The sequence below is a fragment of the Solanum stenotomum genome, chromosome 12 (assembly GCF_019186545.1).
Source record: "Solanum stenotomum isolate F172 chromosome 12, ASM1918654v1, whole genome shotgun sequence".
NCBI classification, from domain to species: Eukaryota; Viridiplantae; Streptophyta; class Magnoliopsida; order Solanales; family Solanaceae; genus Solanum; species Solanum stenotomum.
The window spans coordinates 46,920,659-46,934,263 of record NC_064293.1 but is presented as its reverse complement, the minus strand read 5'-3'; the positions used below and the strand labels follow the sequence as shown (position 1 = coordinate 46,934,263).

The 13,605-nt window shown below is 34.0% G+C and overlaps 2 protein-coding genes across 4 annotated transcripts; both read right to left on the bottom strand.

Moving 5' to 3' along the window:
- Nucleotides 1–4,126: 4,126 nt before the first annotated feature.
- LOC125847712 (U3 small nucleolar ribonucleoprotein protein IMP3) lies at nucleotides 4,127–6,642 on the bottom strand. The gene is made up of 4 exons (XM_049527384.1): nucleotides 6,409–6,642; nucleotides 6,210–6,317; nucleotides 5,118–5,192; nucleotides 4,127–4,697 (listed from the first exon to the last, which is right to left on the bottom strand). The coding sequence occupies exons 1-4, from the start codon at nucleotides 6,540–6,542 to the stop codon at nucleotides 4,466–4,468; spliced, it is 549 nt and encodes a 182-aa protein (XP_049383341.1). The 5' UTR covers nucleotides 6,543–6,642; the 3' UTR covers nucleotides 4,127–4,465.
- Nucleotides 6,643–7,996: 1,354 nt separating this feature from the next.
- On the bottom strand, nucleotides 7,997–13,223 carry LOC125847711 (calcium/calmodulin-regulated receptor-like kinase 2). Of its 3 annotated transcripts, none has more exons than XM_049527381.1 (8): nucleotides 12,922–13,223; nucleotides 11,431–11,818; nucleotides 10,653–10,806; nucleotides 9,537–9,663; nucleotides 9,114–9,196; nucleotides 8,960–9,031; nucleotides 8,611–8,814; nucleotides 7,997–8,522 (listed from the first exon to the last, which is right to left on the bottom strand). In XM_049527381.1, exons 2-8 carry the CDS (start codon nucleotides 11,754–11,756, stop codon nucleotides 8,220–8,222), a joined length of 1,269 nt encoding a protein of 422 aa, XP_049383338.1. In that variant the 5' UTR covers nucleotides 11,757–11,818; nucleotides 12,922–13,223; the 3' UTR covers nucleotides 7,997–8,219. The 3 variants fall into 3 exon arrangements, with proteins under 3 accessions (XP_049383338.1, XP_049383339.1, XP_049383340.1); XM_049527382.1 differs by having other exon boundaries at nucleotides 12,926–13,174; XM_049527383.1 differs by lacking the exon at nucleotides 12,922–13,223 and adding an exon at nucleotides 12,609–12,737.
- Between the last annotated feature and the right edge of the window lie 382 nt (nucleotides 13,224–13,605).

Genomic DNA, 13,605 nt, shown 5'->3' with positions numbered 1-13,605 from the left:
ATATTTTATCAATTAAACTAAGAAAGGTAAGACCATCGATGTTTCTTTTTCTAGAAAGAACCTAATCCTTTTAAGCTCCTAATGGAAAAAGCATAGTAACTGCTAGCTTTTAATATACCAAATAGCATCTAAACTTGCAAGTTGCGAACTTCCAAAAACTCTTGAATTTAAACCAAAATCAACTTTCAACATCGTCAAAAATCACCTTGTTTGTCCTTTTTATCTTGATACATACAATTTGACCAAATGAAGTTATCTTTTTAGTCTGATCAATTGTTGGAACTTCCAATTACGTTATCAGAACGTTCTTTTGACTCCCCATCGCGTGTACTTGTGTGCTCCCCTTGACCCCAGTATTTGCTATTTCAGATGTCAACAAGTTTCATTTTCACACTTGGCCTGAAGAGAGAAACATCAGGTTGTGTGAGTAATGAATATATTTGATTGAGATAATATCAGAAAGAGACCTAACTCTCCCAAGAAATTTGATAACATTACCATACATCAGAGAACACACCGTCACCACAATTTGGGGTGGAAGATTTATCACATTGATGGGATGACTGCCGTGGAAGCTCCGAGTAGATAGCTTCTGCAGAATGATGCAGTCTCCTTACAGCTCTAGTTTCTGCACGATGGAAAAGAACATTAACTAGTTGCACACATCTCCTGTCATCATTGATTATTAACACAAACAGGACAAATTGCTTGGCATTGTGCCAAAAAACTCCTTCTTGCCATGGTATAATGGAAGAGCTCTCTACTCTTCTTCTTCCTTATAAGAAGCTCATCTGTTTTACCTCGATTTCCAGCACCAATTCATTTATGCGAGTCCCCATCCACCCTAGAGGAGAGCATAGCTCGCAGTATTTAATAATTCTCAAGATTTTCTTCTCTACAATTATCAATTCCAAGGTACAAAAACATGTCATCCTGTAAACAATGTCAAAAACAAAGAGCAGGTTAGTAGTTTTATAATGGATACTACCCAACTAAATCTCAAAAGAACTTTACCTTTCGATAACCATTTGGCATCCCATGAGTTTTAGTAACAATCTCCAACAAAGGAAGGCCAGAAAAGCATACAAAACTATAGTTGATTAACACCAGATCCTTCAAAAGATAGTACAACTTCCGACAATCCTTCAAAAGAAAGTACAACTTGAGATGACGAAGTAATATAATAAATTGAGCAGAACATTAAATGTATTAGATCAATGTCAAATTGTCAATAGTCCCAATGCCTATAGCAATATATACCTGGTAGAAACTGGGTTAAGTTCAAACTAGTTACAAGAATAACAAACATAAAAAGAACAATCTCATTGAAAAAAGAAATAATGTTGTGATATAAGAATATTCATTTGGAAAAAAAATTCTTATGATTAGTCTACAGCACGTGCCTCACTGATGTGTGCAACTAGTCTAAGCACGACTTGCCATATTCTCAGCAGCCCACCCCTATTGATACTAAAACATTAACAAAATCAGAAAACATATAATTCCCCATTATCTTACTTGACACAATTTTCAACTTTTAACAATAAGTTCAAAAATCTAAACCATGTAAAAGAAAATGACTACTGAGGGGTGTATATGAAAGTCTGTCCAATCAATTCTTAGGTGGTACCTGCATCGCAACCCTAGTGAAAATCATACAAGATAACCGCTGACCGAACTGAACTCCAACTAGCCTTAGGTATTTGCTTAATGTCCCCTTGAACATCCTTCTTAACTTAACACACACTGTGAGAATAACAACATAATTTATTGGGAAAAAAAAAAGAATTCTTGATATTTGTAATTGCCAATATATTCTAGAAAATATGTTTCTAAGGATACCAATGTAACTTCAAAAGAAACAACAAGTTCTTGATTTTCTCTTAACTACGAATGCATGCAAGAAATTCAAGAAAACCTGACAATATCAAGTTTTCCTTCTTTCATTTTTTAATGGATGGATGGAAGAAGCAGATACATCGGCGGCAGCAAAATTGATTAGGATTTCGATTGGACATCGTCACCGGTGGTATACTCCAAGGGGAAAAATAAGGGCCCAAAAAAAACCTCAAATTCTGTTGAAGATGCACAAATTCGAGCAGAATAAACAAAGAACCAAAAGCACTGGATAGAAAACGCCGAGATGAAGGAGCAACCTATCTGTATTTATAATGAGAAGCACCGTAATAAGTAAAATGTTACTCCTAATTGTGAGAAGCACCGTAATTAAACGCTCGAAAGAAACAAAATAGCCTCACGAGAATATAAAAAAAAAAATTAATGTATTTATTGTTACTATAAATTAAAACTTTCTTAATATTTTGCTGTTAATCTCTTACTCCCTTCGTTATTATTTATCTGGGAAAATTACGCGGTGAAGCAAACTTATACTACTTAATTACTCATCATAGCTATAGTTTGTTATAATTACCACTCGCGACTAACATTATACATTAATTACGTGGGTTGACTTCGAGTTTGTATAATTAGCCACGTTTGTATATGTATAATTCGCCAGAATATACAAATACATATGTAGAATATACAATTATCTAGCCGATATACATATACAATTCACCTCTCTCCCACTCTCTCGCTCGCCTCTCTCCTCCCTCTCCCAATCTTGCTTGCCATATATACAAATACATATGTATAATATACAATTATCTAATTGATATACATATACAATTCACCTCTCTCCCACTCCTTGTCCTCTCTCGCTCGCCTCTCTCCTCTCTCTCCCAGTCTCGCTCGCCTCTCTCCTCCCTATAACATGTAGCTATGAATTGTAATTATCAAACTATAGCTATGGAGAGTAATTAGGCTATTTTTGAGTGGCTATATGTGAGAGTTCCTCTATTTATATGTCATGTTCTAAATTTCATATTTCTTAAGAAACTAGATAAATCTACCATTATATATTTATTTAGTTTTCTCTTGAAGTCAAGTTTTCAATAAATGAATATAAATTAATTTGTTTGGATTAATAAAATTGACCAATGACCATGAATTAATCATTTAATTTTTCTATATTGGTTAAAAACATACTTTCAAGGCTAATAACTCTCAAGGGTAAAATAGGAAGTGTAATATTATTTACGTATTAAGAAACGTTTATTTTTAGTAAGGACCACATGTGAAGGGTAAAATAGGAAATGTAATACTCTCTCCGTCCACTTTTATTTGTCATGGTTTCCTTTTTTAAAGTCAAACTAAAATAATATTGGTATGCAAAAAAATGCAATTGATAGTACTTTCCGTATAGTTTTGAATATCTAAATTTTTTGTTTAAAATGTTGAATTAATGCAATCTAACTTAACTTTGAAAATTAGTCAAATTGACTTTCGAAAATGCAACATGAAAATTAAAAGTGGACAGAGGTAGCATTATTTACGTATTAAGAAACATTTATTTTTAGTAAGGACCAGGAGTACATATTATTGAAAATTTATTATTGACGTAATTATAATTAAAAATCGTAGATAATTTTATTTACAACTATCTTTTATTTCTTAATTTGTTAATTTACTTCAATTTGAATGAACCATATTTTAATATTGACTTTGTAAAATTGTCTTCAATACTTTAAAATGTTTTGTTAAACGTTTCAAACTCAAACTAATTAGATTATCAAATAATTAAATTCAAACAAATATATATTATTAAACATTTCAAACTCAAACTAATTAGATAATCAAATAATTAAATTCATACAAATATTATTTTTACTTTCAATGTCTTCTAAAGGTAACAATCACTATAATAGCCTCCATAAAAGATGCCTTAATGGCACAAAAAGATGAGTTTTGGAGTACATAAAATAAACCTCCATAGAGATAAGAAAAAGTGTAGAAATGAAATGATTAGCCTTAAAAAAAATGAGACTGAAACCTCCAACTTTGATTACTTCACAGAAATTCTAATCTTAAATTAGGAGCTCAATTAATTATCATTGAGATTGGAAGCTCTTCTTTCATAAATTCTAAGGCATGTTGATAGGGTAAAAGATTGTCGAGTTGATAGGGTAAAAGATTTCAGAGTTCATATGCTGACCACCCAAGAATATCCCTACATATAAGATCTTGTACGATAAAATCGAGTTGACACTAAACATACTACCATCCATAAGCATTAGAAAATCATCTTCGATAAGGAGTCTACAATAAATTTAACTCCAAAGAACCGATATGTGTGATCAACAAAATCAAGATGTCTACTGCAAATGGACAGTGAATTAAGTTACTAACATTCGCTAGAAATTTCAAAGATTTTCTATCAAACTTTACTGTTGAATATAATGTGTACATCTTTCAACGGTCTACAGGATAAAAAATGTAGAGGGGTGGTGGTACAAGGCAACCTAGCAGGAGGTAAACCTGCCAGGGAACTCCAACAATGGCCAAGAAGAATGTGTTCCATTTCTCTCATTCAATTCTCAAATGCTCACAAATCCGTCACCAGTCATCAATTCATTGCATCATAATCATCTAGCTTATCGTTGTACTCCAAGACCTTTCTCCTAATCTTAGATGTATCTACCCAAGTGATGAAGTCCTCCATATTTCTGGTCACGAGAAATGCTGGGTCAACAACTGTATCCGGTCCAACTCGAATATGACCCTGTTCTATATATGTCACTGCTTCCTTCATGTGTTCAGCAAACTTCAGCCTCACCAATATAGTGGACAACCTACGCCTGTGAATGAAGAATACATGCATGTCTTTATTACCAAGAACATTATTTTTGCAAATTTTGATCAGGAAGAACAATAACATGCAGTAACACAATTCCATTTATGACCAACTAGTGGTGACTCGCAATGTTGTCTTAAATCAACAACCCAAGAAGAGTTGCGAAATGATTGCTTGTGCTTGGAAGATAGGTAGGTGAGTGGTTCTTTTGTATGCACGTAAAACTGCATAATGTTGCCTTTCAGAGATTTTTACGTGTAGAAAATATAGAGAATTTAAATGTTTTTTTATTTGTATTTGCATAATATTGGCATGAGATGAGTTAAAATGGTGTAATATGGTAAGTGATGATTCATATAGCTGACCCCAACTTGTTTGTAGTTGTAAAGAACTACACAAAATGAAATATACAGAGTTCATTTACCTGCAGAAGGATGACACAGATAAGTTCTCACACACGGATAAGCTTTTCCTTGTAGTTATTACGCCCATGTTATACCTGTTAAGGAGACATCTATCAGAATTTATAATTTCATGAAATCTGTGTCAATAATAAGGAGAGATAAGGGGGATGTGCTCTCACAGGGAAAATGATTGAGGAAAGATTTTCAGCCCAAGGACAAGAGCGATAAAAACATCTCTCAAACCAAGAAAAGAGGAAGAGTGGAAATGTTCATGCACATATATATATTGCTAATCATCATCTTTGCATTAAGTTCATATGAAATAGTAATGCATACAAATCAAGCAAACAGAATATCAGAGGCAGAGATGGACGCAGTCATCAACTGTTTCAGAAGAAATCACATGTTCACCAAGTATCTGATGCTCATTTATTGAAAACAAAAGTACTGTAGTTGAGTTATCTTATAGCTACAACAGATTAAGGTCTATCACTCATGCACCAATGTCTTCCTAACTGACCATTGTCTACATATCCTAAGCAAGAAATAAAAAGTAATTGGACTACACAACAAAGGTCACAAGTTGATATCCATGGCTAGGACTTTAAATAAGGGTATTCAAAATATAAAGAAATAAACACAAAGAAGCAGGGATTCAACATCTACTATATATACATATAAAATAATTTTGACCTTGTAGTACACACAACATATTTTTTGGCCCCCTTCTACCCACTCTAACTCAGCCTATGTAACTAGTATCACTTCGAAAAATATCTCTCACCAACTTAAATTATCAGGGAACTCAAAACTTGATACTTAATTATCACAACAACATAACTAGTGTAATCCCACAAGTGGGATCTCGAGATGGTGGTGTGTAAGCAGTCTTAGAGAAGTTGTTTCGATACACTGCTAAGTAAAGAATATCGAAAAACAAGTGTATAAAGCAAACACAGCAGTGAAAAGGAAAAAAAAACATGCTGAAAACAAGGAAACAAGAACAATAGCAACAACAAATAATACTAAAATCGAAGAAATAAGCTAGTACAAGAGTAATTAATAACAATAAATGAGAATACCAGCATAATAAAATAGGGTAAAGCACTCACAGCTTCTCTAGAAGAGAATCGGTCATCTCTATTCTATATGGATCTCTTGGGTCCATCTGCTTCAGTATATTCACAAGCTTCTGCACTGTTCTGCACAAACCCGAGTACCTAAATAGATAAAACAAATAAGGAATTAGGTTTATACACCAATAAGACTGTAAGAGTAGAAACATTTACATGTGATATAGGAAAGACATACTTTTTGTAGTCGTCTCTGCCAGTGACGTGGTAACGACGCATGACATCAGCTTCTCTGTGACCTCCTTCTCTCTTCCATTCAAGGAAGTTCACCTTCTTCAGAAGCTTCTTTTCATGAGCTTTAAGCTTCCTCATCCTGGTTGACAATGGCTACCGATTTCGAGCTCTGTGAGGCGAAGGGGAAAGCTTCGTGACGATACAATTAGGTTAACATAAGGAAGAAGAAGATAATTCATTCGGCTGGTTTCGGGTTGGGCCGATGGAAACAAAATAAGAGGCCCAAATTAATAATGATCGTAAAAAGTTGTGTGAGTTGGCCAGTTTTTGGTCCGATAGTCAAAATTTACCTGCTGCTTGAAATATAACTAAAAAATATTCTCTTTTTGTTGTGTAAATATAAAATTTGGATAAAAATACTCCTAACTAAATATGTAAAACTCGTAGAGTTTGAATTGCACATTTTAAACTTCATAAAAAATACTGGAGTTTAAACATGTTTTAGTTGAGTATAAACTAAAGTTAAAGTTTTTATCAGAGTCTAACTTTATATCTGTTTGAAGTTTCAATTATAACTTTTGTGCAATTGCATAACTTATATGGGAAGATGAAAAGACGTAATATTTACTTATAGAATGACAAATAAGTTATAAGTATATGATAATTGAGTGGTAGTTTAGTAACAAAACATATAAAATAAGATTTAATTCTCACTAAATCCTTCCCTTTTGGTTACTCAAGATTCTCCTCGAAGACTAGGGGTTGTTTGGTAGAAAGAAATTAATAACGCATGAATTAGTAACGCAAGAATTAATAATGTATGAATTATTTTTTTATCAAATGTTTGATTCATGGCCTTCCACCTAATGTTATGTTTAATTTAAAACTTTATTAAAAAACTTCTTTTCAATTAGTATGATTTTTTCTATTTCATATAATTGGCTAGGATGGAATAGACATTGTCACTGCTAACTATACTGTGGGTGAGAGAGAAAAAATGGTGTTTCATATGCAGCAAAGTGCAACACAAATACACTCTATTGCCCAAAAATTTATATGTTAATTTGACAAATCACGTATGTTAGCACCTAGTGAATTAGAAAGAAAAAAAATGTTATTTTTCAATTGGATGCAAAATTTGATCGCAAATATTATTTCTGCAATTGTAAAACTGAAGTATAAAATTGAATAATAATTAGGCTTGTTTAATTGAGAAATAGGATGTTTTTTTTTACCAATTTTTAACGATTATATAAAGAAATTGTGGGCAGTTCAGTCATTTTGTTGTCTTATCCAAATATCATTAAATCTGGTATTAGTAATTCCTAGATATCCTAGATATTAGATGGTGTATTAAGTTATTCATGTATTAGATGCAATTGAGTTGAATTGTGCAACTAATGGGTAGACTAAATTGTAACACAAAGACTATCTCATTTAATACATCGTACCAAACAGCTCCTAAAGTCGTTATTTGGCTAAAGTTAGGAAATTTTTTTCCATTTAAATATAAATTGAAAAAAGGCATTTAAAAGTGAAAATGTTGAACATGAACTTGAAAAAAATTCAAGGTATTAATAAGCTTGAATTAGTAAGACGTGGAAAGAAGGATACATGTTACAACTTGTCAAATTAAATTTTCCCATATAAAAATTCTTTACACGGTTAGTTTATATAACTTGAATCGTATCCAAAAACACAATTTCATGCCAATTTGTTGATTCAACACTCTGCATGATGTCTTTCCTATATCTTTTATGCTGCAAAAATAAGCTCAAGAATAGAAACAAAGTGTTGATGGTTGTGAATGAAAAGTCATTCAACTTCTCTTTCATTAATGCTGGCCATGTTTCTCAATTCAACCTGTTGATGTTCTATCCTTCTTGCCATTCTTGAACTGTCATATCCTGTAAATGACATGGTATCTTCTTTGACAAGGCGCCTCTGTTTTATTTTCAATATTGCATGTGATATTTCGCCCATGGAAGGACGCTTCCTAGGTGTTCTATGTATGCATTTATGAGCAATTGCAGCAAGACTCCTCACTTGTTCTACACTGCATGTTCCAACAAGCTTCTTGTCTAGGATCTCATCAACCCCATCTGAACTCATAGCCGCCTTTGTACATAACAGGTCAAGAACAAATAAGAGAACGTAAAATTTGCATTTGAAGAAAAAAAAAATATGGGATGATCTGGGAACTTACAAGATTTACATATTCCATTAAGTTCTGATGTGGATGAATAGCGGTGATTAGTTCAAAAAGGATAATGCCAAAGCTATATATGTCACTCTTTGTTGTAAACTTGCTTGTGGATATATACATAGGATCTATGTAGCCATATGTACCTTTAAGGCCTGAATTGCGGCCATCATATACCTCCTCCTTTGACAGCCCAAAATCAGCAACCTAGTTATAAAGGAAGAGATAAATACTCGGAAGCAACAACTTCGGCTAATATGCAAAGGAAGCAATTTAATAGACAACAACAGCAGCAAAGTTGAGTCTGCTTTAATTTTCTAACTAATTTGATCATGCATGGAGCTCCACTGACCTTAGCTCTCATAGATTGATCTAGCAATATATTGGCAGTCTTCAAATCACGGTGTATCACTGGGGGAACTGCCTGTTGGAAGAAATGTGAACCAAGAATAAGTAACCAGTCTTGTGACCACGGCAAATAGAAGTAAATTGATCAGTCAGACTACCCCATCGTGGAGATACTCAACGCCGTGTGAAATATCAAGGGCTATTTGCACCCGATCTTCCCAACTCAAGCTGTACTCCTCACCTGAACATGTGCAGAACAAAACAGTTTCATCACCTCTTCTTAGTCAACAAAAGATTTAAAATAGAGAAACCACACAGAAGGACAACAAGAAGCTCCATTGAATGTATAGCCATAGAGACATTAACATTCAGATTATTTTCTGTTTACTGATCATCCACTCCAGATTCCTTTACTTTAAGTGATGATTCTACGGGAAGTGGTTGTTCCATTGCAAAAAAAAAACTGACTTACTGTTTCCCAGGCAGCTTTAAGCTAGGAGGAGAAAAATGTCTAGAAGTTTCTCATCAGCAGCTATCTCCAATAAAGTAATGTTATCAACGGAAAAGAGTAATACACTTACTGTATAAAAGGTTTGCCAAACTTCCATTACTCATGAATTCATATATTAACATGCGATGTCCTTTATCAACACAATAGCCCACCAAATTTACTAAATTCCGATGATGAAGCCTGCCTAGAAGTGTTACCTGCACAAACACCAATTTAAATCAAAACTTTATCGAGAACATTCACCTTCATGAGAAATACAAATAGAGGAGCATAAGATGCATTATTGTACTGTTTGAGAGTTGGAAATCAATATGCTTCAAGAACCTCTTAAGACCTTTAGAACCTATATGGTAGCTTCTTTTTTGGCCGATTTTTCAACTTCATGTAAATAGGAATTTTTCCCTAAATATGTCCCAAGTAAATATGCTTCACCATTATCTTAGAGCCCACCTGGCGTACAAGTCTCATCCAGTTACATTGAAATGCGGTAACATCATCTCCGCCTTACAAGATAAAATGTTCATTTGAGATGCCCCTTTTTATCGCTATATTAAGATGGCAGATGTATAACTGGTTTGAGGTTTCTTAGACTGACCAAGATGATAGATAAATTATTTACGAGGACCAATGTACAAATTTGATATAGTTCATAAACACTAGTAAAAGAATTTGAGTGTCTCATCCAAAACACAAAGATAATGGGTAGGTAATGAGTAGAGCTAACCCAGAACCTTTAAACAGTCTTGGATGTCCTTTCACACGTGACATTAGGCACTGCAGATTTTAAATACCCTCCCATACATAACCCAAGTATAGGGTCTACACATGGATTAAAAGATTGAATTCACAAGTGAGGAATAAATTTATCAACGGCTAGCTCTAATATATTAAAAGAATCTAATCCAACCCAATGTTTTAAGACAATTAGTGGGTAAACCATGTGTTTCATAAACCAGTTATGGGTACCCTTATGCATCTAATGTGAAATATTGTATACCTCGAAAAAAAATCTTATTTATGTGAACATAAATCTCAATAAAAGGGATATATAGATACAGTTTAGAGCCACTACTTTAGCTTTCACAGTTGGATGAGGCTAAATAATAAGGATGCTGCAGCAGATAATTCTTCATAGAAATGACAACACTGTTATTTCTCTAGGAAAAAGTTAACGAGCAATCCATACCTCTGTAAAGAACTCCTTCTCTCCTTGTTTTGAGTCAGTAGCAAGAACTTTCACCGCAACTACTCCACCAGCAGGCATTGTAGCTTTGTACACTGGGCCAAAAGAGCCCTGTCCCAGTATGGTTGTAAAGTTTTGGGTAGCTTTTTGAATGTCCCTGGGGTTCCAAAAAATGATCAGCACAGACAGTTGGCATTGTTAAGCAGTTTCATGTGGAATTCATAGAGAAAAATGTATTCAATAAAAGGCTTATTTTAACAATGCTAAGAAAAATTGCCAATTACAACTTCAAGGCATTCTTCAAACCTGATTGCCTAACACATCCAATGTGTATTTGAAGGACCAATAGTTACATTAGTTGGGGAAACAAAGCAATGTATAAAAAAATTCCATTGCATTCTGACACCTGGATTACATAATCTCTCAACATGCTTATATGATGACAAACGAAGCAAGCATAGAGGCAAAAGGGAGAAGAAGTCATCAGCTTGCCGCTAAGAAAAGAACCAAAGCCTGATGGCGATGCCAGAGAGAAATTATAGAGACAATTAGAAAACTTTCTGAAATACACGGGATCAAAAGGTATCTATGTATGTTTTATGGATTTAAATTGCTCTTAAGTTGCTAATCAATAGACATTAAGAAGAGGAACCATGATTGAAGAGTTCCCTTAGTTACTATTTAGGATGCAATAACATGAAAAGCTGTTGAATTTCGTCATCTACAAGGTAATTTCCCCACCAAAGATATTAATATCCCTTTAGAGTTGTAGATTACATACTTGTAAAAATATCTTGGTAATCCAGATGCTGAAGCAAATTGATCTTTAGTAGGGTGACTCCACCAACTGTGCTGTGGATTTGTGGCAGGAAATCCTGATGTCTTAATAGCTACAGAATTTGACAGAGATGCACTAAAATCAACGCTTGTTCCAAGTCCATTTGTCCGTATTGGAAGAGTTGCTACAGCTCTCTCATTTGCATGGTGCTGAAGACGAACACGCCTTTTGTACCACCGAATTCCAAAGAAAACAAGTGATGCAATGAGAATTCCAAAAGCCACACCAACACAGATGCCAATAATAACTAAATCAGCTTTATGAACCATTCTTCAATCTTTTCCCAAAAACAAGAAACTTGACCATGTTGTGAGACTAGGATGGAGCTTATCTGTCATAACAAAGGTAAATAACCATTCAGAAGTGAATAGTGCACCTTCTCCAGTCAATATACAAATTAAATATTGAAGTAAGAAAGCATTAAACTTGGAAGAACATATGGTTCTTGATGATATTATTTATACTGGCGTAAGGAAGAAATATTACATGTTGTCAACTAAATTGGGTAAGCAGGGAGCAACAAGCACCAGCAGTGGAGTAAACCCCCACCCCACCCCAGGTACATTGTTCATATTGACAGTAGGAAGAAGAATTCCGTTCGATAAGGTAAATAAATTCTATAAATGTTTGAGCAAAAAGATTATACATTGTCAATTGAATTTAGCAAGTGTAGGGACGAGGGAGCATCAGCAGGGGAATACCCTCCCTCTGGAGAAACATGTCAAAAGCATCTAAAGACAAATTGTGCACAAATCTATTACTCTTTTTATGACGAGGGAATCCGCAGCCACTGCCCTTTGGGTGCGCACAGGAGATCAACGGTCATATTATTCATGTGGGACTAATTGAATAAAAGCAAATTGATATTTCACCAGAAAGAAAAAAAGCATAATCTATCAAAAGAAAGAACGAAAAAAATCAGGTACGCTAAACCATAGCCCCTGAAGCATTATACCACTCTCTTCTCCATTTGGCTTCGCGTAAAACACATTGATTGGTGTTGAAATTCTAACTTAATTAATGGCATCTAACAGTGAAAGACTCCAAAATATACCCTTGAGTTTCCATATGGAAAATACCCTGAAATCCAGTGAAAACAAAGATTCAAAACTTCTACTTACCCTGACAGACTACAATAATCATCCCTTATTGCTTTATTTCATAATACACAAACCAACAAAAGTAGTTTTTTTTTTTCAAGAAAGCCTGCAGTCCAAGATTATGTTAAAGAACTAGATCAGACCACTCTTTTCATTCACAATCAAAATACTTGAAGACCCCAGTCCACTCCTCAAGCAAACAGACGAAAGCAAGAAACTCCCCCCCCCCCCCAAACCCCATAAACAAAACATCTAAAACACAAGAACAATACATGTAACTGAATCCGCAGAAAACAAAAATAAAGAATCTTGATTTTAAAAAAAAAAATCATACCTACAGAGGGGATCTCATTGGGTTTGCATCAAAACCAAGAAAAAGAGAAAGAAACCGTAAAAGGGTATGCTATCAATTGTGTGGAATTGGCGCAGTGGAATAATGGAAAAAAAGCCAATGCACGCGGTTTACTTTTGGGTTTTAGTAGTAGAAAAGCATAGCCCTACTAAACATTTGGGGTGGCTAAGGACACATTAATGGGCGTATGTTAAGGGGTTTGACAGAACTTGGGCGAGTCCGCCTTTGGATTTCCTTAAGTTTGTGTATCGTTGATTTTTCAATTTAGCCATTTTGGTGGTCTTCTTGTTTCTTTCTTTGCTGCTATCTAGTCAATTTGGGTGTAACTGACTTATTTTACTGCTTCATATACTACGATCTAGGAACTCTTTGACGTATTTTAATTTTTTTTTTAAAAAAAAAGGACAAAAAATATATATTTATACTTTGGATCCAAATATATAGGTATCTTGTTATATTTTCTGCTTAAATATAGCACTTTATTATACTTTGACACAAATTTATCCTTAATTTTGATGAATGATCATGTCTCAAGCTCAAAAATAAATGATTCATCCCTAATTTTTTTAGAAATTCATTTGTTTAACCTGACCGGCCTATTTTCTTTTGGTGTTCTTCTCAAAATTACATCATATATAAGGCTAATTTTTTTTTGTTATGTAAATA